Source organism: Phycomyces blakesleeanus (genome assembly GCF_001638985.1).
Source record: "Phycomyces blakesleeanus NRRL 1555(-) unplaced genomic scaffold PHYBLscaffold_9, whole genome shotgun sequence".
Classification (NCBI taxonomy): domain Eukaryota; kingdom Fungi; phylum Mucoromycota; class Mucoromycetes; order Mucorales; family Phycomycetaceae; genus Phycomyces; species Phycomyces blakesleeanus.
This window is the reverse complement of record NW_017265142.1, coordinates 727556-755515: the sequence shown is the minus strand read 5'-3', so window position 1 is coordinate 755515 and position 27960 is coordinate 727556. Positions and strand designations below refer to the sequence as shown.

At 35.5% G+C, this 27960-nt stretch overlaps 8 protein-coding genes and 1 non-coding gene across 9 annotated transcripts; 4 read left to right on the top strand and 5 right to left on the bottom strand.

Annotated features, from left to right (window-relative positions):
- Positions 1-262: 262 nt before the first annotated feature.
- Positions 263-335, bottom strand: PHYBLDRAFT_t116. Its single transcript has one exon. It is a non-coding gene; the product is annotated as a tRNA-Met (tRNA).
- Positions 298-1900, bottom strand: PHYBLDRAFT_144773 (hypothetical protein; the record flags this gene model as incomplete). Its single annotated transcript, XM_018431281.1, has 5 exons — positions 298-560; positions 718-859; positions 1609-1676; positions 1747-1795; positions 1883-1900. The coding sequence occupies 5 exons, from the start codon at positions 1898-1900 to the stop codon at positions 298-300; spliced, it is 540 nt and encodes a 179-aa protein (XP_018292366.1).
- Positions 1901-2405: 505 nt separating this feature from the next.
- PHYBLDRAFT_71405 (hypothetical protein) lies at positions 2406-3723 on the top strand (the record flags this gene model as incomplete). The annotated part of the gene is made up of 5 exons (XM_018442464.1): positions 2406-2849; positions 2905-3066; positions 3091-3210; positions 3275-3460; positions 3559-3723. The coding sequence occupies 5 exons, from the start codon at positions 2406-2408 to the stop codon at positions 3721-3723; spliced, it is 1077 nt and encodes a 358-aa protein (XP_018292365.1).
- A 131-nt stretch (positions 3724-3854) lies between these two features.
- Positions 3855-6969, bottom strand: PHYBLDRAFT_167741 (hypothetical protein; the record flags this gene model as incomplete). The annotated part of the gene is made up of 6 exons (XM_018435707.1): positions 3855-4980; positions 5038-5276; positions 5990-6381; positions 6438-6662; positions 6724-6765; positions 6825-6969. The coding sequence occupies 6 exons, from the start codon at positions 6967-6969 to the stop codon at positions 3855-3857; spliced, it is 2169 nt and encodes a 722-aa protein (XP_018292364.1).
- Positions 6970-7301: 332 nt separating this feature from the next.
- On the bottom strand, positions 7302-8986 carry PHYBLDRAFT_71407 (hypothetical protein; the record flags this gene model as incomplete). Its single annotated transcript, XM_018442465.1, has 5 exons — positions 7302-7492; positions 7685-7895; positions 8015-8581; positions 8642-8711; positions 8784-8986. 5 exons carry the CDS (start codon positions 8984-8986, stop codon positions 7302-7304), a joined length of 1242 nt encoding a protein of 413 aa, XP_018292363.1.
- A 341-nt stretch (positions 8987-9327) lies between these two features.
- Positions 9328-9890, top strand: PHYBLDRAFT_71408 (hypothetical protein; the record flags this gene model as incomplete). Its single annotated transcript, XM_018442466.1, has 2 exons — positions 9328-9498; positions 9561-9890. The coding sequence occupies 2 exons, from the start codon at positions 9328-9330 to the stop codon at positions 9888-9890; spliced, it is 501 nt and encodes a 166-aa protein (XP_018292362.1).
- Positions 9891-11003: 1113 nt separating this feature from the next.
- On the top strand, positions 11004-12315 carry PHYBLDRAFT_167738 (hypothetical protein; the record flags this gene model as incomplete). Its single annotated transcript, XM_018435706.1, has 7 exons — positions 11004-11210; positions 11446-11492; positions 11553-11572; positions 11936-11940; positions 12053-12089; positions 12143-12192; positions 12250-12315. 7 exons carry the CDS (start codon positions 11004-11006, stop codon positions 12313-12315), a joined length of 432 nt encoding a protein of 143 aa, XP_018292361.1.
- A 10023-nt stretch (positions 12316-22338) lies between these two features.
- Positions 22339-23186, bottom strand: PHYBLDRAFT_73957 (hypothetical protein; the record flags this gene model as incomplete). The annotated part of the gene is made up of 5 exons (XM_018442956.1): positions 22339-22515; positions 22706-22762; positions 22830-22839; positions 22890-22939; positions 23157-23186. 5 exons carry the CDS (start codon positions 23184-23186, stop codon positions 22339-22341), a joined length of 324 nt encoding a protein of 107 aa, XP_018292360.1.
- A 750-nt stretch (positions 23187-23936) lies between these two features.
- PHYBLDRAFT_167735 (C2H2-type zinc finger transcription factor) lies at positions 23937-27129 on the top strand (the record flags this gene model as incomplete). The annotated part of the gene is made up of 8 exons (XM_018435705.1): positions 23937-24168; positions 24229-24480; positions 24558-25038; positions 25398-25470; positions 25532-26016; positions 26101-26250; positions 26349-26711; positions 26778-27129. 8 exons carry the CDS (start codon positions 23937-23939, stop codon positions 27127-27129), a joined length of 2388 nt encoding a protein of 795 aa, XP_018292359.1.
- Positions 27130-27960: the final 831 nt, after the last annotated feature.

Sequence of the window (27960 nt, the reverse complement as noted above, 5' to 3'; positions counted from 1 at the left end):
CTATTTATACAAAATGATAATTGATTTCTGGCTAAAAGAATAGCTACGATAATATGTCTTAGATACCTGTTGTCCAGTAATATTTTCTACAAGTATATTCACCATCTTAAACATCTAAAACATATATAAAAGACCAATTGGCAAAAGTCAACTCTTACTGGTTGCTTATAACTACCCATTTTGTTCACCGATATCAACTGAAAAATGCACAACAACATAACAATACAAAAACAAAAAAATCACTTTATACAGTACATATATGTGCTCCCTGCCAGGATCGAACTGGCGACCTTCAGATTATGAGACTAACGCGCTGCCAACTGCGCTAAGGAAGCACCTGTTGCTTGTCAGGTTTGTTGGTAGTAAACACCACATCAAACCGTTTCTGGTGACGGATACGGGACAGTGAGTGTCTTCAGTGGTTTGGTCTGGTGGTAAGCCATGATGGGTGATACCAGACTCGTGGACGTTGATGTCAATGGTGAGTTGACCAAGTGATGTGTCTTGAGGGACAGAAGTGGTCCCCCCAGGTTTCTTGGGAAATCTTGTTTTTGATACCCCTTATACCCAAACCCCCAATTTTATTCCATTCCTTAAATAATTACACTGGAAAAGAGGTGCGGTTTTCTTATGTGTAAAACTGTAATTAATTATGTGAAAAGACCAGGTTTTACGATGCAATCAGATAGTTTTTACAAGTGTATGAAGCTGGCTTACTCATAGGTGGTAAGACCAACTTTTGAACATAGGAAAAGGTCAGAACAGCAGAATAGTAGGATGTGTTTGCATTTTCTGTATATGGGTTTTTACCACATGCACTAAAACGGCAACTCAGAATTACGTTTTGTTGTAATATATCCTACCGCTTTCCGATTAAAAGAACAATAAATGAAAGATCGATTATACGGATATGCCAGTTTTTACATTGTTTAATTTATGGATATGTCAGTTTTACAGGTTTTGTTGTATTTGAATTTATTTTATCCAATCTTAGACACTTCTTCTTATACTGTTTGCTTCCATACACTTCTCCAATCTTTAATTTATTTATAATAATTATTGGTTTATTTTGTTTTTATTAGAAAGAAAAGAATATTCTTAGGTTTATAGTACAGTGGTTATATTTAATATTCAGGAACGTTCTGGCTAGTGTTCTATCCTTCATACAATTTGAAATGGCCAATGTTCTGATAAAACAAGTATTCTCCAAACAATATCTCTCAGAGAAAAGCCCAGTTGTGTGTTGCTTGCTTGTAAATGATTGTTCTATGAAATTAGAAAAGTGTTAGCTGTTTGAACAAGAAATTGTAGATATTAAGAATATATATATGTAATTATGCTTACAATATAATAGCTTACCAGAGACAAAAAGAAAAGGCGTCATGAATGCGAACCATAGTACTTAATATACTTTATTTGGCTATAAAAATGCTGAAAAAAATTATTTTTTGTGAACTGTGTGTTAGAATATTTTATTTACCTACCCAAAGCAAAAGGATTTATTTGCAGACCAAGAGAGTACATAGGAGATGCTAATATTGTCTTCAGTAAATGATATACATTAATATACAAAATAAATAATATTGTTATATGTACAAAAAAAATTACCATGTCAATAACACTCGTATGAAATGAAAGTTCTTGATTCGCGATGTGCTCATGAGAGGGAGGTTCATCTATAATAGAAATTATGTTAAGCCATGTGCTTATTAAAAAGAGATAGATTGAAATAAAATAAAATATTACCGTGTTCATAACCGTGTTTAATAGTAGAGAGTAATTTTGGCAATATGGCCTATACAAAAGAAAGGAAAAAGTCAGGATAATTTTATAGGATGACAGCATAAAGTATATTTACTAACCTTAGCTAATCTGGATGGACATTGTGAAGGGGATGCATCAGAAGGTAACAAAACGCGAGTGTCTGTAGTAATAGAAAACAATTATTATCATTTTAGTTATATATATATATATATATATATATATAATATTAAAGAATAAGATATCTTACCAAGAAAATCTGTAAATATAATAAATGTTGGAAAGAGTGAAAAGAGAGAAAACTTGTAAATGAAAAAAAAAACAAAAAGAACAAAAGACCAAAGGGCCAAAAGGCCGAAAGACAGAAATCATATATTGGATTGAGTTGAAAAAAGCATGTTCAAAGCCGATTTGCACCCCGTTAATTCCAGGAAGTATTAATAGAGATACGCGTATTAAAGAAATCCTGAGTATTTACAGCAACAAGTATAATATAATAAATGAGTTCTTGCTTTTACTTTTACCATCTTTCCATTAACTACACTTTATTCTTTCGCTTAACACCTAACTTCTTTTGTATGTTAATAACACTCTATATATACAATGAATAGATATAGAAAACAAATATAATTAACAATCAACTCATGTATAACATTTTATTAGATAGCTTTCAGACCATGGTTAACAATCGTCAGTCAATTGCCCCAGCTCCATCCCCGGAATATACTGAGCTTTTAAGAAGGCTCACCGCTATGGAGGAAAGTCTCAAGACCATGGATTCAAACATTGACATTGTCATCAAGGGGAACAAAGATTCATTGGAAATACTTGATAGTGTTGCCGATGTCTCTGGAGAACTTCTTGCAGTTATTGCTCCTACCACTATACCTGCTTCTGCTTCTGTCCCTTTTGCAGCTTCTTCCGTTGGTTCTACTCTGGATTGGTATACAACACCTTCTGAGACTTTTTTTGGTATCTCTTCTGCTGCTCCTTCTGCTGCTTCTTCTGTTGCTCCTTCTGTTGGTCTAGTGGTTCTTACTGGTGCAAACGCTGGTGAACTTAGTAAACAGGATCGCACTAGAGTTTTAGTAAGTGTTGAGATGTACAGTAGCTCATCAACATAATATCTCACACTAAGTATAGGCTCTTATCCGAGGAGAGTTGAAGAAACACAACTTCAAATCAAATAAGCCGGAACTAGTTGCAGCTAACGACAGCAAGTGCAGTTGGGATGTTAATATTGATTACAGACTTCCACCCAACAGACAGCTGATGCATGACCTTCATGCATACCTGGCTCCAAAGGTTGTTGGGACTAGTGTTTGACAGGCCGATATTAGCGATTGTATCTACACAAACTTTTGTGGAACAAGACGCCGAGTCAAGGAATCCTATGAAGCGCGCAAAAAGACAAATTCTTGGTCAAGAAAAGCAGGTCAAGAGACCAATGTATGTTAGAAGTATATTTTGATTGCAAATTAAATGTATTCATATTAATACATTTATAAACTAGCATTTTGACCATTGCGAGCTGACCTACCATACATTCAAGACTGAAATTGATATGAAGGTGGGTAAGAGCTGCGACGGACTCTTACAGAAAGAAGCAATGTCTGAGGGCGAATCTGAAGACGATATGCCTGGAGTCTCAAGCAACCGTGCGATTCGTACAGTGCATCCAAGTTGGAGAAGCGATGAGGTAATTTCTTTTGTTTACATTATTGTATATAGCTTTTTTTTGTTTTTTTATGGATTTAAATGAAACAGAACTTTGATTAATCACTTATTTGTATTTAGTACAATCACTTTCTTGCAGTTGTTGATGATTTTATGCATAATCGCATGGACTTCAATTCGCGTCAGATGTTGAAGAGGTCCTTCGGTAGAGATGCTGTTTTAGCAGTCCCACCTAGATTGACGTCCCTTCTCCCTCACTGGGTTTTTAGAGATGAGTTTCAATAAATTTTGTTTTCTTATCCTCTACATCCTCCACATCCTCCATCTGACAATGATAAACATACCAACAAATACAAACACTATGATTATTCTTTTCTGTGTGCCTTTAAAAAAGGGAGTTATAATTTTATTATTTTTTAAATGTATTGTTTTTTTGGCAAAGGAATGACCAGCATCTTTTTTACTTTTCTGCGTGTTGTGTGCTCAGCAGTTGCTACTTCTAACATAATTCTATGCACTGGCAATACACATTGGAAATCGTCAGGAGAAAATGTTGGAAAGCAGGTTTCAACGTGTTTGTACTCTCGCGATTTATCATTTTCGGGTGTGTACCATTTGATAAATGCAAAAGTATGTTGAGAATTGTGAAGAAGTTGTGTTGGGCGGCGATGGGTGCGGAGCAAGGGAGTAAGGGATGAAGAGATGGGTGGAGGAGTGAAAGAATGGGTGAAAATGTACTGTATTTGACCCGTGTATGCGATGATATGCTCACCAGTACTTCCAATGAACTTTGCTTGTACAAGAGAGCCACGACTTCCAGATTCACCTTTACCCTTGTAGACCTGCCCAAGGATGTTGATGTATTTCAACAGGGTGATTGTATTGTCGACAAAGTATGGTGATTCCGACGCTTGTTGAAAGTGAACTAATTGTTCATTGTTGTACGCAACTTTGTAGTATTGTAAGAGATGAACATAGTGAATGTCACTCATTGTAGTAGCGGATTTTAATGATAGAGGGAATGTGGAAGGAGGGAGAGGTTTGTTACCTTTTACAAGTACATTTGGATCTTCAGAAGCCTTGACAAATGACTGTATGCGGAAGGTACATTGATGGATGGATGAAATGGTGGCGGGTGTAAAGGAAGAAATGAGTTTGGTAAGGAGAGGAAATGCAGATGTCTGGTGGGTACTCTGAAGGAAACTTTTGACAAGATCGTCTTTGTGCACATCTTCAATAAATCTCTTCATAAATGTTTCTTTAAACCCAATCTTTCTGTTTGTCTTCAAATTTTTTAACAACTCATTAAATCGCTCAAACCCAAATAGCCAATAACCGTACACTGGTCCAAAATCACAAATTGTATTTTGAAGATGGAGGTGTAGGTGCATATTACAGGTGAGGATTTTGGCGTTGTACAGCTCGTCATATCTGGTGCAAAAAGTTTGAAGAAACTGATGGGTAGTGTTGACTTCATTGAACGTGATTGTTGGCTTGATCAACAGGCAGCGTACATCAACAAAGTTAATCCAGTTTTTGAATCTATCTTTTGCAAGAACATCTTTCAACAGAACTGGCAAGTATATGAGCACCCATTACTTCAACTTGTCTGCCTTCATATACAAAAACTGCTTTCCTATTTTCGAGTTCAAAGAGGTGTATCCACCAGGCACAATCATCGTTTCTGCAGTCTTCTGCATTGCCGCAAAATCGCCATCTTGAATGTCTTCGTCTTTGATCCAACAATCCATCAATCTTTTAGGCATTCCCAGGAATAAATTATGCATGGGATCGATGATCATTCCACGTACTAGATCAAGGTATCCAAGGCAATGCAACTGCAACCATTGAACACCATTTTCGACCTCCAGCCAATGCCTTTATGAGGGGGTACTAGCACTTTCCCACTCCTCAGCATGCAACCTGTTCTCTACACCATCACGAAGCACCCACTGAGAGAAGTCAAACCCACAAAAGTCAACATTGACACCGTTTTCCAAGTGAGGGAAATGTCTGTTGCACTTGTAACATGCGCATGTACTGTTGTGCGAGGTGAAACCACTTGTCTTTCTTGCTGCCGGATGTCACAGGCCACCATCATCAATGTGGCACGGACGCGGACACCACTAGGACACTTGAAAGTTGGGATTGCCAGTCCCTCATACAATCTTATCAGATCATCTACCATAGGCCGGAGATAATGGTTTATCTCTTCAGATTTGGGTTCCTTCGGGCCAGGCATCAATCCTACAAGAAGTGTGTTCTCTGGCTTGTATCTTTCATTGCGAGGCAGATTGTTTACTACCAGGTATATGGCACCAGTCGAGTGCGTGACGTTATCAAAAGGTTGAAACCAGTTGATGTTGAGAGTCAACATTAATGAATGCGAATCCTTTGTGAATTGCACGCCATCTTTGTCTTTGAGCTCCTTCCACATGGCACCGTCGTATATGTCACACATCGTATCCACCATCTTCAGCTCGTGATTCCAATGTCTAATTTTATCCTCGAATCCTGGACGAAGAAAAAACATTCGTAAAGTATTAATGACGGACTGGTACAAGTATGAACGCTTGGCCACCAAAGCACCCAATGCTGATGTTTTCGTCAATTGGCAGTTGCAAGATGAGCGTGCACCAAGCTTTACGAAATTGCAATGAGATGGGACAGATGCACTTTCTTCGTACACCTTGTGACAATCCTGACACACAACAAATTTCTTTATGCCTTTGGTCATGGCTGAGAAAACTGTCATGCGCTGAGGACCAGGAAGGCTCAAGGGCAGTTGGAAATCCTGCTCATAAATTGTCAAAAGCTTGTTGATGAACTCGATCAAGACAACGGCGCCCTTGTCAACCACATAGCGGGAAGCGAACATCACCACAAAAGTAGCAATGAACCTGTGCACTGGGTTCTGGGGCATATTGGGGGTGGCAAAAGGGTCTATTATAAAAAAAAATTAACGCTTTTTTTTTAAAAAATTTTTAACACTAACTGACCTTCACTATTCAATCCATTGTCATCAAGCTCAATAACATCGTCTTTGCTTTCGTCTTCACTGATTTCATTGCTGTTGCTTCCACTGTCATTATTATTGCCATTGCTGATCGCGTCATTAGTAACGGAAACGTCTTCAGTGTCAGACATTGAAGCTCCTTCCCAAACAGGTGAGTTTGTCTGAGTGTACGATTCTTCCAGGGCTCCGGGTTGATGGGTTAAGATAGCTACATTTAGAATATAACACTTGGTTAATATCTAACGATATCTGAATTAAATAAACCTTACGTTCATCATCGACCTCCATCATATTTCTTTGGGTAGACATGTCTATTACAACACGTTATTTCATGGATTATAATACAATTAAATAAATTCAAATATTGTACCCCTTTCACATCTTATGGCATTTAGTCTTGCCCTTTTGTTATGATGTTGAGCAGTTCTTCTGGCAACAAAACTATAGCCGAGATCGTTCTGACTACATCCAGCACAATGGCACTTTTCGTTGTAGAGTTCAGGAATTGTGGACATAATGTTTATTTATTTTTACTTTGAAGTGTTAAGAGAAAAAGGAAACAAGTACAACGTTTACTAAATTTACTATGTCTTTATAATGAAATGTTATGTCTATAATAATAATAATAAATAATATTTTTGCCTGTTGTATCCGAGCCAATAGAAAACCAGAAAACAGTGTTTTCATCTTGAACACACAAAAAAAGCTGAGATGAAAAAATACCCCAGATTTTCTATTGTTATAATTTAACTTTGTACATGGTAATTCCCGTATGTTTTTCTAGTGAGAGAAGGAAGTTGGCCCAATCTACAGCCTTGAAGTATCCACTGTACTTGGATATGTTTCTTCAAGAGCCATGAAATGCTGTTAGAACTGTTTTTCTTGTTGCTGTCATTGCCACTCCGATTTCCTTGAGTACATTGGCAGGAAGAAACAGAGATTGTTTAATCTCATACTTTCCACCAATAAGCCCCCAGACCTGTTTGCCTATTCCATGGCAAAGGCCATGCATCTCGTCAAGGGCAAAAAAGAGCAGGCCTGTGAATGATGCCAGTCAAGAAAAAGGAGATTGTCTTACAAGACCCTTGCTGGACAAACTTGCTGGATCAAAGTTTTGGAAACTTTCCAAAGTGCGCATAGTAGTGTCTGGTAAAGATCTAAAATATTGGCCATGGCCAGGAGTTTGGCCCACAACATTACAGATTCAACAGCCACTTTTGCTCATATGACCAGCATGACATGCCAGCCTCGCCACTGCCAGAATATCACCAGTTACAACAAGAACATGGACCTTTGCATGGATGGTGAGAGTTGGGGTTATGACAACCATTCCTTCCTCTTGGAGTACCTTGAGATCTGCCAAGGTTGGCTTCAAAAATGACCAGAAGTCAAGTGGTGTGGAAGGACCTGGAATCATTGCAATTTGTAGCATCCGGCTTTTCTAATAACAGACCATTGGAGAAAGATTAAGAACTGTGGCATGCAGAATAGTAATCGAATTGGGGATGTTATGAGGTGCAAAGCCATCGACAGACAAAGAAATTGCAACATTGTTTTCACTAGAGAAAATGTGTTTGATTGATTGATATGCATGCCCATCAAAGATGTCTGCCTTGCTGCATCTGCCTTTTGCTCGTGATTGTGATGGTATAGCATCTCATGTCTGGTACCATTGTTGGCCAAAGAAAGGGCAATTTGCCTGGCCAAAGGAATCTGGACCATGGTTTTCTTGGCAATGAGTATACTGTCCTTATCAGTTTTGTCACTTTTGTAGTGAGCTTCACCACAATGCTTGCAAGCAACCTCCTCTGTATCATTAAACATCATATATCTATTTTGGCAGACGTCGTATACTGTTTTCTCTATGCTAGAAAAACGCTTCAAGAGCTTCTTGCCCAGGTATGATATACACACTCTGTATGTTATCTCAGTTGACATCCCTAGAATGCTGTTGAGATGCACAGCAAGCTTCTCATGAGCTTGACAGGAAATGTCAAAGTCATTGATGATTTTCATAAACTCCAAGTTCTTTGCATTATTGTTGCTCGGGACAGAAGAAGGCTGGCTAAAATCGAAAACCAATGGAGAGGTGCTACTTTCAATTTCACTATCACATTTGATATCACACTTTAATAACGTAAAATCAAATTAGTACAATGCATTTGTATATGCATATATATATCTTACCATGGGATCATTGAGGTCAGTGTTGTTATTACCATCAGTACTTTCATGACTAATTGTGCTTGTATTTTCTCTGTTTATTTGAAGCATTGATATTTTTAACACATAGTTTGCCTTTTTTAACTTTTGTTTTTCTCAAACTCACTTAAGCATCAAGCCTGGAATCGCAGCTGAAACAGACTGGCTAGGCATCGAAAGCAAAGGAGTTGCAGACAAGTGTGCATTTCTCATATTTTCCAACTGATTTTTCAGGCATAAGGTTAAGCACTTCTCAGCCATTTTCATATTACTATAGGTTTTTTTTGCAAGAACCGCATTTATGAGGGAGAGTTTTTTAATTGACGACATTTTTAAGTAGGTAATTGAGTAACTTTGATAAGAATAGAGATACTTATCTTCTCAATACACATCTTTATACTTAATCCATTAAAGGTGACAATGATATAGATAATTTGAATTCCCTTACGGGGCTCGTAAAGATAATAACACGTGGTATGTAGTTATTGCAGCTATTATAATAAAAACAATAAACTTCGTTAAACCAATAGATATACCAAAATAAATCTGATAGTAATTAGAAAAAAAAATTTCTTCCTCTTTTTCCCTTTTTTTCACAACAAACCCATATTTCTGATTTTTTTAATACAATAAATAATACAGATTATACAATTCTCCAGATACTTCAGGGCATGCAAGAAACACTTTTTGCATTGCAAAAAGGTCAGGAAGAACTTCAGATTGGACAAGACGCACTCAAGAAAGGTCAAGAAGTACTCCGGGATGAACAAGCATTGCTTAGGCAGGAGATTGCCAATGTTTGTAAAGATATGAATGGCCAAGAAAGCCCAGAGCCGACAATAGTACATAACATAAGAAATAATAAAAGGAAGCAAAGTATACAGGCTAACATAAGATAATACAGAATCTCAGTAGAGCAATTCCAAGACCAGTACCAAATATCAAAGATATAACTTTGGTACATATCTACAGAATGATGAGCCACGATCTTGGGGTTGAGCTGGATAAAGGAAACAAGGCAATCCTTTACACTTGTACAGGTTTTGTCTGCGATGAGCTGGTCACTCTTCCTTCTGTGCAAGCTCTGGGACAATATCCAAACTGGAGTGCAATTTCTCAAGAGGACAAGAACTGGGCGTGCACCAGACATGCCTGTCTACTTAGAAACAATGGTATAGACTTTACTAGATGCCACAAAAACTGGGCATCTGTTGCAAAGGTTAGCCAATTATAGAAAAACTGTAAAAAGCGACAGTAGATTATAAGTCTGTGCCTGATAGGTATCATATAATAAAATATTAACTATCAATAGAGTCTAGTGAATAAAATTATATTTAGTCAGTATAATCTATATATAATAAGTCATTTTTTGTTTTGAAAACCAATAAACTATTTTGTGTTTTGACAACCAATAAACCATGTTTTGTAAAATTTATTTCTATTCCAACAACCAATAAAATACTCATTTATAAGAATATTTGATGAAAAATATGTTTTTAATCCAATTAAAATTATTAATAATCCAAGCTCTATATAAATGAAAACCAATCAAGTGAATATGAATTGTAAAGTGACCAATGGTTTTAGATATAAGGTTAAGATGGAAATTTTAATACCCAATAAAAGAGAATTATAAACCAAGGCTTTCGTATATAAGCACCAATAAAAAGTCAAATATAGATTATAAAAATGTGTATTGGTAACTAAATAAAACTTCACATTTGTTAATGAGCAGTGTTCACTATGAATGAAATTAGTGTGACTGCCACTAATGGTAGTGAATATGCCACTAATTTATTTTAATTAACCAATCAAATTAGTTCTAGAGTTTGGTAAAAATATTAAAAAAGTTGAAAAAGATAAAGTTGTATTTAAGAGCAGATTAACATAATAGAAATGTCTTTTTTTTACATTTATATCATATAGAGAGTATAGCAATTTGATTTATTTATTTTTTATTTGAAATTGTAAAACTTTTTTTTGTCTCATTGTCAAGATTGTTGTATTTTGACAATACCACTAATCAATATGACAGATCAACTATCTTTTCCACTAATTTATCAAAAGTGCGGGATTTAAATTGATTTTTTTTTATATTTTATTTTGCTCAAATTTTTACTTTGCATTAATTTTTTTCTTTCTACATAAATGAACATCATCTTGAAATTATTTTTTAAGATGATAGTAAATCTCTATAACTACTTTATACATCTAATTTACATGACTTGCTCTCTATTTTATTTTCACCTGTTTTAATTTGCTAAAATAAAAGTATATTTTAATTATTGAAAAAACAAAAAGTTACTTTTTATTGCTTGTGAGAGGAGTAAGACATATTCCTGTTACAATGACAGAGACTCATGTTGATTTTATCCCAATAAGAACAAATAAGATACCAAGTGCAACTGCAAGGATAAATGCACTGATCAACTATCTGTGGAAAAAGAAACAGGAGACAGATATCAGCATATTCTTAGAAGAGCAAAAGCTCATTCAACTGCAGTTCCACATGTCTACAAGGCAATGCCACCATATTATGCATAAAGACGGCATTGTAGAGACAAACTGAGAAAGATTGAGTAGTCAACAAAAGTTGTACTACTCCTTGAGACTCAAGGAGTTAATTTTGAAGTACTAATTTGCTTTACACAAATTCAGAAATCAATGAGTTGCTGTTCTTCTCCTTCAAGAAGTGATGAAGGCTGAACACCAAATGGAGAAGTGACAAATAATACATATTAAATTTAGTGTCATGTAAGATATTTCATTAATACTTTTCTTTATTAAAGAATATGCTGGCAAAGTTAAGTAGAGAAGTTCAAGAAGAAGAGTTGAGGTATGTATAGATTGTTCAAATGTAAAATTTAATATAATGACTAAACTATATTTTTAAAAGTAGCATTGATGAGGCAGAAAGTAGTGTGGCAGCCTCACCACCAAGAAGAAACATGCGGAGCCATCAAATTTATTTATTTTTTGAACTCCCTGTTATTTCCATCTTCCAGAACAACAACAAAAAATTCTCTTTACAATTTCTCTTTTTTTAATCAATGACAAATCGACTCATTTCCTCTACTTTCTTCTATTACTTTTCCTGTAATCACATTCAAACAACATGCACCACTCAAAATTTAAGACACGTTTGATATAAAATCACTACAATTGTGTTTTGATTTTTAAAAAAAGACTAATGCAACTAGAAAAATACATTTTTTTTGCAGTTTTTTTTTCAAGCAGCTACTATATAATATACTTTTGACTTCCTTTCACAAAATACAGCCAATGTAAGTTACAGTCTTACTAAAGTGATATTGTATAGGGTATACTAAACAATCTGGCCAGCTATCAATGAGTAGATGTATCTAATTACTTGGGGCTTGTGCTGCAGTATAGTAGCTACTGAACAATCTTCGAATGCAAACAAATTATAAATGTAAGCTTACTGGGCTATGTGTATTTACTTTGTATATTAACTTATTTTTGTAGACTTCGACTTTAATCACAATTACTTGAAGCTGTTAATGAATATACTTGAGGTAATTACAAAAAAAAATACTTTTAAATATATATATTCATAGTATTCTTTACTTTAGCTTTATACAACACTGGAACAGAATTGCTTGAACATTATTTTAATAGAAAAGCATCAACAATTATAATTCATAAAGAAGAGTCCCGCCATTTATAGCTGATATATCTAAAGGTATGTATTACTTATATAACTAATATATAAGTTAGTATATATGCAAGATATATTGCTAGTATTATTATTAAGCTTGTATATGAATATGCATTATTATATGTCATGTAAAAGACATAGTATACCATATATTATATTGTATAGTCCATTGTATAGTCTATAGTATAGGGCATTGCATAGTATATTGTGAGGTATTCGGGGTTGTTTATGGGTTAGTATCTTAATAATGGGAAAAGTAGATACTGTGAGAGTGTTATTTTTTAAAGAGACAAAATAATATTGTTTATATCTGCTACTATTCAAATCCCTGTTGTCTAATGGTTGGTTTACACTGTATAAGTGTGTAGTGTACGTGTGTCTGGTGTGTAACAGTTCCAGAGATTATTAACTTGCCAGATTCATTAGCAAAAAGGAACCAGTGTTTGGTTGTGTGGTCTGTTCTTCGCTCAATTGTGATGTGTATATCACACATTGTATGGTACATCATATAATACATCATACAGTATATCATATAGTACATTGTACAGCCTATTATATATTTCTATTGTATATTCTACTGTGCAGTAAGCATATGAATAAAAATAAAATCCACCAATTTTACTATCAATTTTTCTATATATTGATTTACTATCATACTTCTACTATCAATATGTTTGAAACTAAGCCAATCAAGCATGCTGCCTTACTATTCAGTAAATTAGTGACAATACCACTATGATTAGTGGCAAGCATATCTCATTTACCATCAATTTTCCCTGCTTTAGCATAGTGTGGCCAGTTACCAAATTTCATGCAAATTAGTAGTATTGCCACACCAATTCCATTCATAGTAGTTATACAATAATCCATAACAGGCAGGAGGTGAAAAAGTGGGTAGGCAAAAAACACCCACCTGGGCGACCTCCTGAGCGGCCCCCCAGTGAACCCCCAGCAGACCCTCTTTTTTCCCATAGTGCATAACATCCATATTGTTGTTCCCGATCTGAGTTGATCTTCCTTTTACTATAACAAAGTCAAAAGGTCAAACCCACTGGGGATCAGGGAGTATATGTAAAATCAAAGAGAAGATAAAAGATACTTTTTATTGATATGAATTGAATTGTCTTATATAGTTTTCTAAACTTATACTGTCTATTATCTGCAGTAGCTATTATATTATATTTAAATAAAAGGAGAGTCATTATACTGCGGTTAATGCTTAGAAAGATATTACTGTGCATAAAGAGGTACTGTGGTTAACCATCTTCAGATTTTATGGATTCATCAAAATAATGTCCAACAATATCATTGCCCAAAAGAAATACTAGATTGACACTTGACAACATTTGTTGTGTTTGATCTGGATTGTTCTTCCAATGTTATAACACAGCCAAAATTGGACAAACCCACTGGGAATCGTAAACAAAGATAAAAGAATAAAAAGAGGATAGAAAGATAGATAATTTTTATTGAATGAAATAACATCCTCTTTTATATCTTTTCTAAACCTATCCAGCTATTATAAATGTCTCACTACGGCAGAGAAAATGGTAACATGTTACCACTTTGGTAACATAACTGCCATTTTTTACTTAATAAAAAATGGCAGTTATGACTCTGTATAAGGCCAAAACAGGCACTGTTACCATTTTTTACATAGTAAAAAATGGCAGTTATTTATTATGTAAAAAGCCAAAACAAGCACTGTTACCATTTTTTTCATAATAAAAAATGGCAGTTATTTATTATGTAAAAAGCCAAAACAGGCACTGTTACCATTTTTCAAAAAAAAAATCAAGCATCCTTCCTTTCCTCTATTACATTCTTTCTTTTGTTCTATCGCTTTCAATTCTAGCACAACCTCTTGTTTTTCCTTTGCAGCTTTAACAGAATGGTCTGTTTTTTATTATACAATATTGAATCGGGTTTAATTGAATTGAATCTTTATTTCAATGCATGTTTTATTAAATGAAAATGATAATAATAATAGTAATAATGAAAAAACAATTCCATCGGCCACTTGCAATAAAAAATGGTTCTGTTTAGCTACTGCAAAACGTATGCAGTAAAACACTACTATTCAAATTGTATTTCATATACTTTGGGTATTCTAATATATCTTAGATAGCACTTATTATTTTTTACCGATTTCTACAAATATACTAATATTAGAGAAAAAACTTAAAATAAATAAATAGATATAATATTATTATAATGCTTACCTTTATATAATATGCTTACTTGTTCAGTAAAATAAGCATTTACTCTAAGAATATATATATATTTATTAAAGAATGTATTAATATTTAAGATCTATATATAAGAAAAGCAATAAAACATAAGCACTATAGAAAGTCATTATCGTAGAAGAAGAAAAACTTGAGCAAAGTTTCAAGTCATGTAACATGAAGCTAATTCGAATCTGATTCATACAACCAGAATGAGCATCTTGTTAGAAAGCTTAACGTGTTTATTCTACTCAATATACTTACATATAATAGAACGACTCCCAAGTATAATATATCAGTACAAAAATATTATTATTAATTTTTTTCCCAAAAAAAAGGCTATATACTATTTCCTTTTATATTTGAATGTAGCGGAATTGTAGATGCTGTACATTAGCTTCAAATTCTTGTAATCACAACATTAGCAATCATATGAAAGAGGTTGATAAATTTTTTATATGAAAGAAAAAAGGAATAAAAAACATAAAAAGAAAAATGACGAGATAAGAAAAAAAATGCACTAAAGACAGACTAAAAAAATCAAACTTGGCCAATCACAGCAGCCAAACTACGATCTTCGGCTTCTCTTGCGAGCAGGCTCGACACTTGCTGTGGGTGGAGGAGACCTACATAAAAGAGTAAGAAGTTTATATTAGTTTTGTATTAACAGCGCATGAGAAAAAGCAACAATGGTAACTTACAGCACATCTGCCATTATGGGCGACTCAACATTACCAGTTTCTGACATATCAGGAGAAGAAAGTGAAGAATCACTTATGTCTCACTGTGTCTATAGCATAATAAAAGGAAACGATGTTAATTAAAGTTTACAATATATAGATTTGTTAACTGATAAACTTACTTTGTTCTTCTCTGCCATTCTTCTCTTGTGCGTCTGGTTGTCGCTCTTGAAGCTTTCCCGAAGAAGGCTTCTTGCACACCACATTCTTTTACATTGGTGGATGTGCAATCCACCATTCTTCGCCAACCTCTCCAAATGCATCATGTAGTATTCCCTGTTTTTCTCTGGGATATTCTTCCATTCTTTTGAGGCCGCAGGATAGTCTTTGTCAATGATATCATGCTTTACCATACGACCTAATGTTTTGAGATACAGTCTTTTTACTGTCAAATCATGGTCTGAAAGAGGGACTAATGGGGGCAAAGGCTGCCCTTGTGGAACTTCTTTGCAGCGCGCCTTTCAGTCCTGCTCGTGAAGAATCTGAAGCAACAGATTATATTTTTGTGCTTCGTTTTTTCTTTTGAACTCGCTGCCAGTATTGATTACTTGCTTACCGAGCTGATCAGGGTACTCTGTGAGCTGGGCTCTTTTCACAGACTCGGCAATGCGCTCAAGAGCTACAAAAAATGTATGACAATATTAATAAAGTAAATAAACATCTAAGCACAGAATATATATGACTTACAACTCTGCTCAATAATGCTTTGTTGCTGTTGTGGGGAGAAAATAAAGCAAAATATAATATAGACGAAAGAATTCGTGAGAACTTGTGTAGGTTGTTTATTTCAAAAGAAAAGTAAAGAAATATAAAATTCGATTGTCTTTCTACACGGAACTATCTACTGATATTTATATGTTTTTCTAATTTGTAATTCAGTGTGTGCTTAAGTAATCTTTATCACGATGAGTCATCTTCCAGGAGTATTGTTCTTCTGGAAAGATCCGGAAAGACCAATTGATATGATACTTCTCCAGTCAGATCAGTCCAAGAGTTTTGGTAAAGAAGAGCATTTATGCTATTGGTAATATTTTAGTATTCCGACCCAGATACTCGGGTAATGTTTCATAATATTAGATAGTTGTAGTTGTAGTCTCTCAATTAAGTATTTGTATAATAAAAGAAATATGTAGATGAAATATAATGATGCCATATATATAATGTATATGTATTTGTATATCCCATGTCATGGTGATAATAATAAATAATCAATTATGTGTATGATGATCTGTGTATTAGATAATATCATAAAGGGAGATCCGTTTGACTGGAATAGCTGAGGATATTATTTTATCCTTCAGTCTTACTCTCAGATTCAGCAGTAATCAATACTCATTCACAACATTATCCTCCACCAGATTCAACAATACCTTTTGTTGATTCGGCAATAAAACATTTCATTTACTATTTCATTGTCTGGCCAATTGCTTATTTTATTATAGTCAATCATGCACATAATTTTTGTACTTTATGGAGATCTACACTGTAAACTCAGCTTTGTGGATTACGTGTTCATTTTTTGTTATTTTAATTTTTTGTTGCTCTTCTTTTGTGTAATCTTTCTTCTCTACTCAAAGTGGTAGGAAGTGTTCTTTTCTTGTGCTCATCGTTATTGTTACTTTTACCATTTAGTCTTGAAGTGTGAACTATTTTCTTTTTTGAGGATGCACTTTTGTTAATCAAGTCTTCAGCTCTCTCATTCTCTAAACGTTCCAACTCTCTAACTTTCTTCCAATATTTTTGTACAATTGTGGAATCGGTAAAGTCTTCAGCCTTTTGCCATGTATTAGCGCGTTCGCCATAGCCAGCCCATTTGACCAAATATTCTCGTTGACCAGCAGTACCACGATGATCTCGAATGTCTTCAACTTTGTAGAGCTCATTCTCAATTGTTGATTCATCGATGGTGACCATCTTGAGTTCTGAGGGTGTATAATTTTGGTGTAACAATTCACCTTGCTCATCCTTTAACTCATACGATCCTCCTTTATTCTTTCGAACCACTGTATATGGACCTTCATAAATAGGTGCCAATTTATTTGATCGATGTGGTAATCTGACCATAACGTGTGTTCCTTTGGGGATGTCGATTAGGATATTTTTGTGATCATATTTCTTTTTTAATTCCTCATTAATCCTTAACACACGTTCGTTAATGGCAGGGAATATAATATTTTTCATATGATCAATCTGCTTCTCTAGCTCATCAATTGTAACTGTGGCTTTTGGAAGAGAGTATTTATCTTTGTCACCATACTCATCAGGCACATTGACTCTGCGAGCATACATTAATGAAAACGGCGCACTTAGTGTTTTTTGAGGAATATGTCTATTGATACACAGCTGAACAATCGGTAGATAGTGACATCAGTCATTGCTGTTCGCTCTCATCATTTTACGTACAGTATTCTCTGCAATTTTTACACTGGCTTCGGCAATACCATTTCCTTGTGGGTGATATGCTGTCGAATATCTTCGATCAATCCCAAGCTCTTTAGATAGGCTTGACATTAAAGAGTTTCTAAATTCCAGACCATTGTCACTTTGCATTACTTTGGGAAAACCATAATCTCCAAAAATCTTTATCAATGCTTTAGCTATTGTTGTTGAGTTCTTGTTTGGCAGTGGTCTCAAGATAATGTACTTGGAGCATACATCAACCAGAACTAACATGTACGTGTGTCCATCCTCTGATACAGGGAATTCACCGCATAAGTCAATTGCAATATGATCAAATGGTCGGAATGCTACAACATTAGTCAATGGGTGATAGCCTTTCTTGCTAATATTGTGCTTCTGACATTCAGGGCAAGAACGAATAATCTCTTTAGCCTCTTCATATATATTAGTCCAGTGTAAGCCTTGTGAATGAAGATCATTCACTATAGCTTGACTTCCAAAGTGACCAAACGAATGTGCTTCTTTTAGTAAGCCATTACGCTTTTCTTCAGGAGGTGACATATAGTCGGACGACTCTGAAGCATTTTCGACGAGTTGCGTTGCAAGTACATTTAGCACTCTGTCTTTACTATATTTTTTCTTTTGAACAATAACTCTGTTTTTAGCTTGTAAGTCATTTGTTCTGATTTTTCTCAATCCATCATCCTCCACCAGCTTGTCACTATCCTCTGGAGGATACAAGCGGCTTAGCAAATCAGGTAGTTTATTCAACAAACCAGGAATATGGACCACTTTAAAATCAAAGTCAAGGAGTGTCTCAATCCAGCCAATCATCATCGGATTAGCGATTTTTTGAGTGTGGAGATAAATGAGTGCTCGATGATCAGTAAAAATTGTGAACTGTCGGCCCCACAGAAATGGACGGAATTTTTCAAGCGCCAAAACGACTGCATATAATTCTCTTTTAGTTGTGCTCCATCGTCGCTGCGATGGGCTTAAGGAAGTTGATACAAAGCTGATATATTTATCACGCCCTTGTTCATCTCGCTGAAACAATAAGCAAGCTGCTCCATAAAGGGATGCATCTGTGGCCACATACATTTCACGTGACATATCTGCGTAATGAAGAATTAAATCTTGGTGCAATATGTCTTTTAGTGCTTTAAAGCTTTTCGTCTGCTCATCTGTCCATTGACCAGACACATTCTTGGCATGACTCAAACGTGAAATAGGCTCAGCTACCTTCGAAATCATAGGAATATAATCTCTGAAGTAATTGATCAAACCCATGAATTGCTGAATCTGTTTCGCAGTTGTAGGAATAGGCCATTTGTCAACATTTGTCAACTTTCGCTTATCAACCTTGGTGCCTGTCTCATTGACGACAAAACCAAGCAATCTCACTGAATGTTGAAACCAGACACACTTTTCCGAGTTCAGAATCAACTTCGCGGATGACAATTTTTCAATAACTAATTTTACGTCTTTGACATGCTGTTCAAATGTTTCACTGGCAACAATACAATCATCAACAAAATTCTGTACACAGTCAATCTTATCAAATAAAGTAGCCATGACATGTTGAAATTGTGAAGTAAGCATCTTCAAGCCAAAACAGCCTTTAATAAAGCTATACTGTTGCCCATCTAAGTGAGTGAATGTCAGTTTGTGTACATCCTCAGGTGCAACTTTGAAACGATGATACGCATTGGATAAGTCGAGTGTGGTAAAGAATTTCTTTCCACTTAAGTTTTGAAATATTGTTTGAATTTTTGGAATTGGATAATTGAATGTGGGAGGTAGGATCTGATTTAACAATCGCACATCTAAACACACTCTATGACTGACAATCTCACCAGCTTTGTTTCTCTTTGGAACAAGCAACATTGGACTGTTGAAGGAAGTGTTGGTCTTGGACTTGACAATAGTTCCTGTCTCAAGCCATTCTTTTACTTGCTTGTCAAGTGTTGGTCTTAGAGCGTGCGGTATAGGATACTGCCGTCTGTAAGCCGTCGCACCTTCCTTAGTAGGTAAACGAATAATAGATTCTGATAAAGGACAATATGACTCAACGGGAATATTCTTATTTTCCTCCAGTGATGCTTTAATAGAGCTCATAAATTCTGCTCGTTGCTGTGCTGTGCCAGCTGGCGAATTATCAGGTTCAAACTTTTTCTCTTTATCAATATTTAGATTTTCATAAATGGCGGCATAGTCTTTTGCATTATCTGAATGGACATATTCTCCTTCAATATCATATGCAACATTAATTAATCCAATATTCATCTTTGCCAAAATATCTCTTCCAAGGAGGATATCAAAATTAAAACCCGTATTAAACTCTAACACCTCTGGTGCATGCTTAAAGGTGATGCCATTTATATATTTAAAATTTAAAGGATCAGTTTTTCCTAATCTCTTTGTACTACTATTCTTAGACAGAAAATTAAAGGAACCAATTGAAGAATTTATTTTTGTTATTTGTAAATTGTTATTTAAACATTTCAAATTTATAAACGTGCGGGAACTGCCTGTATCGATCATCCCGATTAACTTCTGGTTCTCTATTATGATTGGAGTTACAAGATTAAACGCATCATTAGCTTTAATTCTTCTCTCAATTCTGTCAAGTAGGTACTTACATTCAAATGATATTTCCTCCATGTCTTCATCTATCCTGTCCTGGATCGTCTTGAGCGTCTGCTCAGACTTATCCTTTGCGGGAGACTGGGATACCATGAGAATTGGCTCATTGTTCTTGCTTTTGCAGACATGACCATGGTAGTAGTTTTCACCACAACGTCTGCAAGGATTGCGACTGTTGGAACTACTGGCTTTGTTCTTGCGGTTGATCAAGGTAAAACACTTGCTGGACTCATGGGTCGGGTTTTTTCCATGGTGCGAGCAGAAAAATGTCTTCTCATGCTTGGTTATCTTGTTGGAATGGTGAAGCTTCTTTCTGGGATGTTCCTCGTTATTCTTCTCAGGTTGCCCACGGGAACCAGGAATCAATCGGGTCGCCTCAGCATAGAGCCTGTTGTCATCCCCAAGGATGTCTCTGCCGATCTGCGTGATCTGCTCTACAGTCCAATCACGCTTGGACTCCCCATTGGGACCAGAGCGGGCCATGGTAACTCTTACCAGTGTTTGCACTGATAAGGTCAGCGAGGCAAGGAAGCGATCAGCGATGCGAGCATCGTCTTTGGGTAAACCAGCATTGTAAACCGCACGGAGGAACTTCTTCGAGTAATCACCGATGGACTCAGTGTTCTTCATCATCATTGTAAAGACCTGGTCTGTGAATCGTCGAGACACCAAGCTGGAACCATGTCTTTTGTTGAAGCATGATTTCGCCGCCTTCCAATCAATACACTTCTTAAGATCCATCTCTACCCATCCGTCATCAGTGTGAGGCAGGCAAAGTGGGAGGAATTTCTTCCAAACTCTCTCGATGTCCAAGGAAGAAGACTCGATCACATTCTTGAAGGTACGTAGGAAATGTCCAACTGATTCAAAAACCTCTTCATTTGGGAAGGGCTTAATAATACTGGAGGCCAATTGGAATTTGGGAAGATCTCTTCTGTTGAGAGTCAACCCTCCTTCACGGCCAGCTCTCTCTGTGTTTGTACCAGGAGAGGCAAGCATCTCGCTGCACTTTTCAAGGCTAGTGATTGCCAATCTTGTGCGCTCGATCCTGCGGAGTGCATCATCAGCTGCTTGCTCATTGTTTGCTACATGAGCAGCGCTGAAGGCCTCGATGTGGTTGCCCAATTCAGCCTTGAGAACGGCCACACAGGAGGAAGCAGTTGCTACTTCTCTACCAACGGGAGGGGAACCAGAACCAGAAACGGAACCAAAACCAGGGGCAGCATCCGGAAAGAGGACGGGCTCACTCAAGTCAGAGAATAATTCATCCGCAGACATGGGGGACAAGGTAGCCTCCTCAGGAACAGGGGTCAAACCAGCGGGAAACAAGTCAGCAGGAGAGTTCATTGTAGTTCACGAAAAAAAATGTTGTGGGGAGAAAATAAAGCAAAATATAATATAGACGAAAGAATTCGTGAGAACTTGTGTAGGTTGTTTATTTCAAAAGAAAAGTAAAGAAATATAAAATTCGATTGTCTTTCTACACGGAACTATCTACTGATATTTATATGTTTTTCTAATTTGTAATTCAGTGTGTGCTTAAGTAATCTTTATCACGATGAGTCATCTTCCAGGAGTATTGTTCTTCTGGAAAGATCCGGAAAGACCAATTGATATGATACTTCTCCAGTCAGATCAGTCCAAGAGTTTTGGTAAAGAAGAGCATTTATGCTATTGGTAATATTTTAGTATTCCGACCCAGATACTCGGGTAATGTTTCATAATATTAGATAGTTGTAGTTGTAGTCTCTCAATTAAGTATTTGTATAATAAAAGAAATATGTAGATGAAATATAATGATGCCATATATATAATGTATATGTATTTGTATATCCCATGTCATGGTGATAATAATAAATAATCAATTATGTGTATGATGATCTGTGTATTAGATAATATCATAAAGGGAGATCCGTTTGACTGGAATAGCTGAGGATATTATTTTATCCTTCAGTCTTACTCTCAGATTCAGCAGTAATCAATACTCATTCACAACAGTTGCATTGTAGTTAGATATTCCGCACTGACTGCTGGCGCAAATTGATTGCTGAATTGCCTTTGAAACTCGCGCAATGCTTGCTTGATTTCAGCAAGATCAACCTCAATCTTTTGAATTGAGTTGAGGAGAGTTGTGTTAATATCGCACATGTTTAAGTTTTTTTTTAGCTATAAGCAGTGAGTTGAAAAGAAAAGGTGATAGTTTAGACAAGTAGAATAAGAGCGATTTGAGTTTGAGAAAGGCAACGATTTATTACAAGCAATTGATAGCTATTTATATGAAAAAGATACAGACAGATGTACAAACAAAACATATAAAAGAAGGGATGCTTATGCACTTGTATGAACCTGTCTGCACCTTTCTGCAGTAGCTCATGTGAACATGATACAGTCTTTTTGTGTCGACACAACAAAACTGTAAGAAATATAAAGATAAAATGAATTAGACTTTAAATCAATATTATATGTATAAATGTTCATACTTTGCACCATCTACATATTAAATGTTTTAAAGTATATGATATAATAATATAACTCTATACATATTGCAGATATAGCATGAAATTTGGTTAAAGTTCTCGATGACAAAACCCTGTACCAGTTAAAATTATAACTTTAAATATACTCTACAGTAGCTATATAACATCTGAACATCATATAGTTAATTAGCCCCTTTTTATCAACATTAAAGTAAATGTTATGATACTCAAGTTCATATCATACTTATTATCATTATCGACTAAAACGCGTTTTGATTGATGCTGTCATCAAAGGTAAAAATAATTTTAACTGTCATTACTATTATTTACCAAGGGGCATTTTTGACTGAAACCGTACATTTTTGAAAAAGGTGTGCTTTAACTCACATCAGCACTTTCAATTAACACCCCTTTCGATCAGTAGTGCTTATCTTGATGATGTCAGTAAAAGAGTATCAGACTATAGCTCTCATTATCTATATCTATTTCTTTAAGTTTTATACATAAACAAGAAAATAATGCTATTAGCTAAATATATATTCACTATCTCAAAAATATTATTAGTACAACACAGATAATATAAATATGTCTTTTCTACCAATATGTTTAGACAGTACTACTTTTTTTTAACTGTTAATTATTAGAAGGCTGTTTTTCTTTGCCTTTGGTATTAGAGAGTAATTGATAATTTATTTAAAAAAAAACATAAATTATTTGGTCATTAATTATCCTAAATATACATATACCTCTTTATAAAGCCCAAAGAATATCTAATCGCTCACAAGTAAAGAGTACGTGTCTGTTTCACCGGTGCTCTTTTAATGGTACCCCCTTGTCAACCAAGAAGTATTTTAACTTACATCATAATTATTAATGAAAAAGAATCTTTCCAACCACGGGAATTATTTACTGACAGGTGTTTCACCTAGCATTGACATTACTGTAATCATTGCTATATCATCATTATGAGAGAGAAAAAGAAAAAGAGCCGCAAGCATTTTGGTTAAAAAATAAAGAGTATATAAAGATGTCTTTTACATTTAATAAATAGTACCAAAATCCTCTTCGCAGCTTTATTTTATATATTACATACGTACCAACCCAACCAATATGTCTTCTTCCAACGCCAGCCAGCAGAGAGATAGAATATTTACACAGCAATACCAATGTGATCAATGTGTCTTGTTTTTTGATAACTACCAGAAGCTGCAAAACCACAAGAGAATTCACAGAGGAGATTCAGCAACAATGACTGAAATTGACCAGTCTATTCTGGATGATGTTGACATGTACCATGACGAAAATGATACTAGTAATGAAGATGAATCTGTTAGCAATTCAGGTAATGAAAAGAGCTGTAATTGTATTATTTATTTTCCAATTACTAAATAATGTACTACAGAATATACTATGGAGTCTATGGAGCTTGATAATACTATTTCATATAAGTGCGCATGTAATTTTGAGGACAGTGAGGGTGAAGCTCACATTTACAACAGCAGCCAAATCAGTACAAATACTTCTACCAAGGCCGAGTTGATGAGTATTCATCTGTCTCAATTGATGCTACAGCATAGAATTGCTAGAGCAGCATATAGAGACATTGTTCAATTTATAAACACTGTCATCCGAGACCATGACAATATAATGATGGGTAAAATATTATATTTTCTGTTATCTTGTACTTTAATTCCAGATCACTAACATGTAGTGATATCAGTTTTTTTTTAGAACCTGGGGGTAAGATCAGTCATGGCGAAACTGTTGATGCTTTGCTCAAGTCAAAGTCAAGTGTCAAGGACCATGAGTATGATGTCTGCTCTAGTGGTTGTCGATTGTATGGCATTAATGACGACCAGGAATCTTGTGTTGACTGCAGCAAACCGCGATACAAGACTGATCCTGATCAAGGTCAGACACCAGCCGCCAGTATGAAACTTATGTCAGTTGGGGATATGCTTTCTCAAATGTTGGCAGATCCAGCCACAAGAGAACTCCTCTGTTACAGAGCAAACCGGGAATCTGTAGCTGGTCAGCTAACCAACATTTTTGATGGTGACAATTACAAGCAGTTGGTGCAGCAGGGCCTGTTCTCCAATCCCGATGATATTGTCATTGGGCTTTATACTGATGGGTTTGTCAATCAAAAGAAAGGCAAAAACTCATATACCATCATTCATTGCATAATATTCAACCTAGACCTATCCATCAGGTAATTAATTAATTTATTACTATTTATTATTATTATTACATTTTTTTTAAAAAAAAAATTACTAATAAAATACTTAGATATACCAACAAATACCTTTTGCAACTGGCAATTTTGCCTGGCCCCAAGAAGCCAACTCATTTGGACTCCTTTCTTATACCCATCATCAATGAATTGCGAGATCTTGAGGCACATAGCTTGGTTGTCAAGCACAATGGAGTAGAGCTTTGCAGATCCAAGGTCTATCTTCTGCTTGCTTCTGGCGATATTCCAGCTGTAGCTGATATGGCCCACATTGGTTCCCATACAAGTTTATTTGGTTGCCATTTTTGTGAGACCAAAGGCAAATGCCCTACTAACAGATGGCATGGCATGTACTTTGATGACATTTCCGCCCGGTTAAGACCTTTGGAAGACTTCAAAGTAGGCAACCCTGTAAGTATACAAATGTTCAATTAGCCATCTTTTTTTCATACTAAATAACTGCTTGTAATAGTCGAAGAACATATACCAGCCGAGCATATATACCCAACTCTCAACCTTCTCTGGATCATCATTTTTTGCATTAGATGAACTTCATTTAATTGCAAGAGGGATTGGAAAGCTTGTGTATGACCTGATTACCATCACCCTCACAAAGGAAACCAAATTTTATTATACCCATCCAGACAATACCCTCAATATCACTGAATACCCTTTTCATATACCAAGAGCAGACCTTGTAACAATTGGAAACTGTATCACCAGCTCACGAAAATATATACCCACCTCATTTCAAGGCAGTTTCGACAACGTATTTGCCAAGATCGATGGTACTCGCACAGTGGACTGGCTTGACTTTCTCTTATACCTTGTCCCCACTTTGGTCGTGCCTTATTTACCAAATAGGGCTGTCAAAACAGCTCTATTATCTCTCATGAAAGGTTGCGCGCTTGCCTTGCAATGGACGTTGACATCAGAATTGCTTGATGAGATGCAGTCGTATGTTATTATACGTCTCATATATTATCATTACAAATAGCTGATTGTTACCATTTTTTAAATATTAATAATAGATACTTCAAGCACTGGCACTCGTTTTTATATCAACAAGTCCAGAATAGTACTCTGTCTTGTAGTGTTTTCCGACCAGTGCAACATTACCTGGTCCATATACCCTATATCATCAAGCAGCAAGGCCCCCTGCAATGCTACTCCACTCGCTCAATGGAGAGAGTAATTGGTGTCTTCTCAAAATTGATAAAGTCCAAATCAAAGGGTGGCCGAAACGCCAGTTTTCTCATTGAGTGATTTGCAATTCACAATTATACCAGCACGGCAATCAGCATCTGTGATGAAATCAACCTCATTCGGCCAAAGCCATATGGAAGAGAGAGCTACATGGACCTTCCTAATGATCCTAGTGGTGTGCAGTTGTGGGAGCCGTTTCATCAGTTTGTTAATTTGAACAATGATTCGGTGGAAGGTGTAGGCAGCCCTAGTGTGAAGGAAGCTTTATTGAAATACTACCAGAGAACAACAGGCTTGACTGGCCATGAGTTTGGTGACTCTGTTGTTGTTGTAGCTGCACGTCTGTGGATGGACTCGACTGTATATTCCTCATGCATGTACCGAAGAAAGAAAAACGAGACCAGCCGTGGCAACCATTACGTGATGTTTACTTGCCCCTATAGAAAGTAAGTATAATATTTTTTGATATACAATCAAAAGTTGCTTATATTCTATTTATTTATTTATTTTAGCAACCGTAATGTAATTGTTTACAGCTGGCTCATCGGTACAGTACAGTTCTACTTTCAGCATGTAGATTTCTATGGCTTTCCACACTTTCTTGCTTTCATGGAGATCATGAAGGAACATGACGCGGCTGGCCATGACTCATCAGTACCTATCATCAAACAACGGTCACAAAGCACCCGTATACTAGGCCATCAAACGCAACCAACTTATGCAGTTATAAGTGTAAATGATATTTGTCATCAAGTTGGTCTGATCCAATACCCACTGAATGGAAACCAGTTTTATGTAATCGCACCCTATTATATCTTTAACAACAACATGCGCATTACTAAAGGCAATCTTTCCATTCTGTAATCCTTTTTATTTTTATCTTATTTTTCTATATGCTCTATATCCTTATATCTTTTATATTTTTTATATCATCCTTGTATCTTACATTCTTTTTTTAATTTTCTCTATTTCTTATGTTTTTTTTAATCTCTATATGCCCCGTCTTTCTTTTCTTCTTTATATACTCTGGTTTTTTTTCTATTCTCTATACATCTTATGCTTTTCTCTTCATTCCCTATATGCTTTATATGCCATTACGCGATTTAAATAAAATCAAATTGCCAATTCATCAAGATAAAAAGAATATCTAAAAAAAAAAGAATGTAGTTTAAAAAATAAAAAAAATGGCAGTTATGTTACCATTTCGTTCACACATTCTAAAAATTATTAATCTTAATAATTGTTGACATCTTTGATATTCAATAAAACATATATTTCAATACTCAAAGTGGTCATTACAACTTACAAACATTTTTTACAGTATTGAAAATATTGTACAGCAACAAAAAAAGTGTTATTATGTTACTTTTTTAAATTGCTACGAATGAGATTACCATCTTACAACAAATGGTGGAGATTTTATTGGGTTTCGACCAAAAAAATGGCAGTTATGTGCCTACTTTCGGCCTAACTGCCATTCATCCCACCGTAGTGAATCTTAAACATACAAAAAAAGCTTAGATGAAAAAATACCCCAGATTTTCTATTATTATAATTTAATTTTGTATATAGTAATTCCCATATGTTTTTCTAGTGTATATTGTCTTTAGATCAGTAAGTTTTTTTTAAGAGATATTCATATAACAATTACATCAAAATAATATTAGCTTATGCATTTTCTTTTGTCTAAAAATT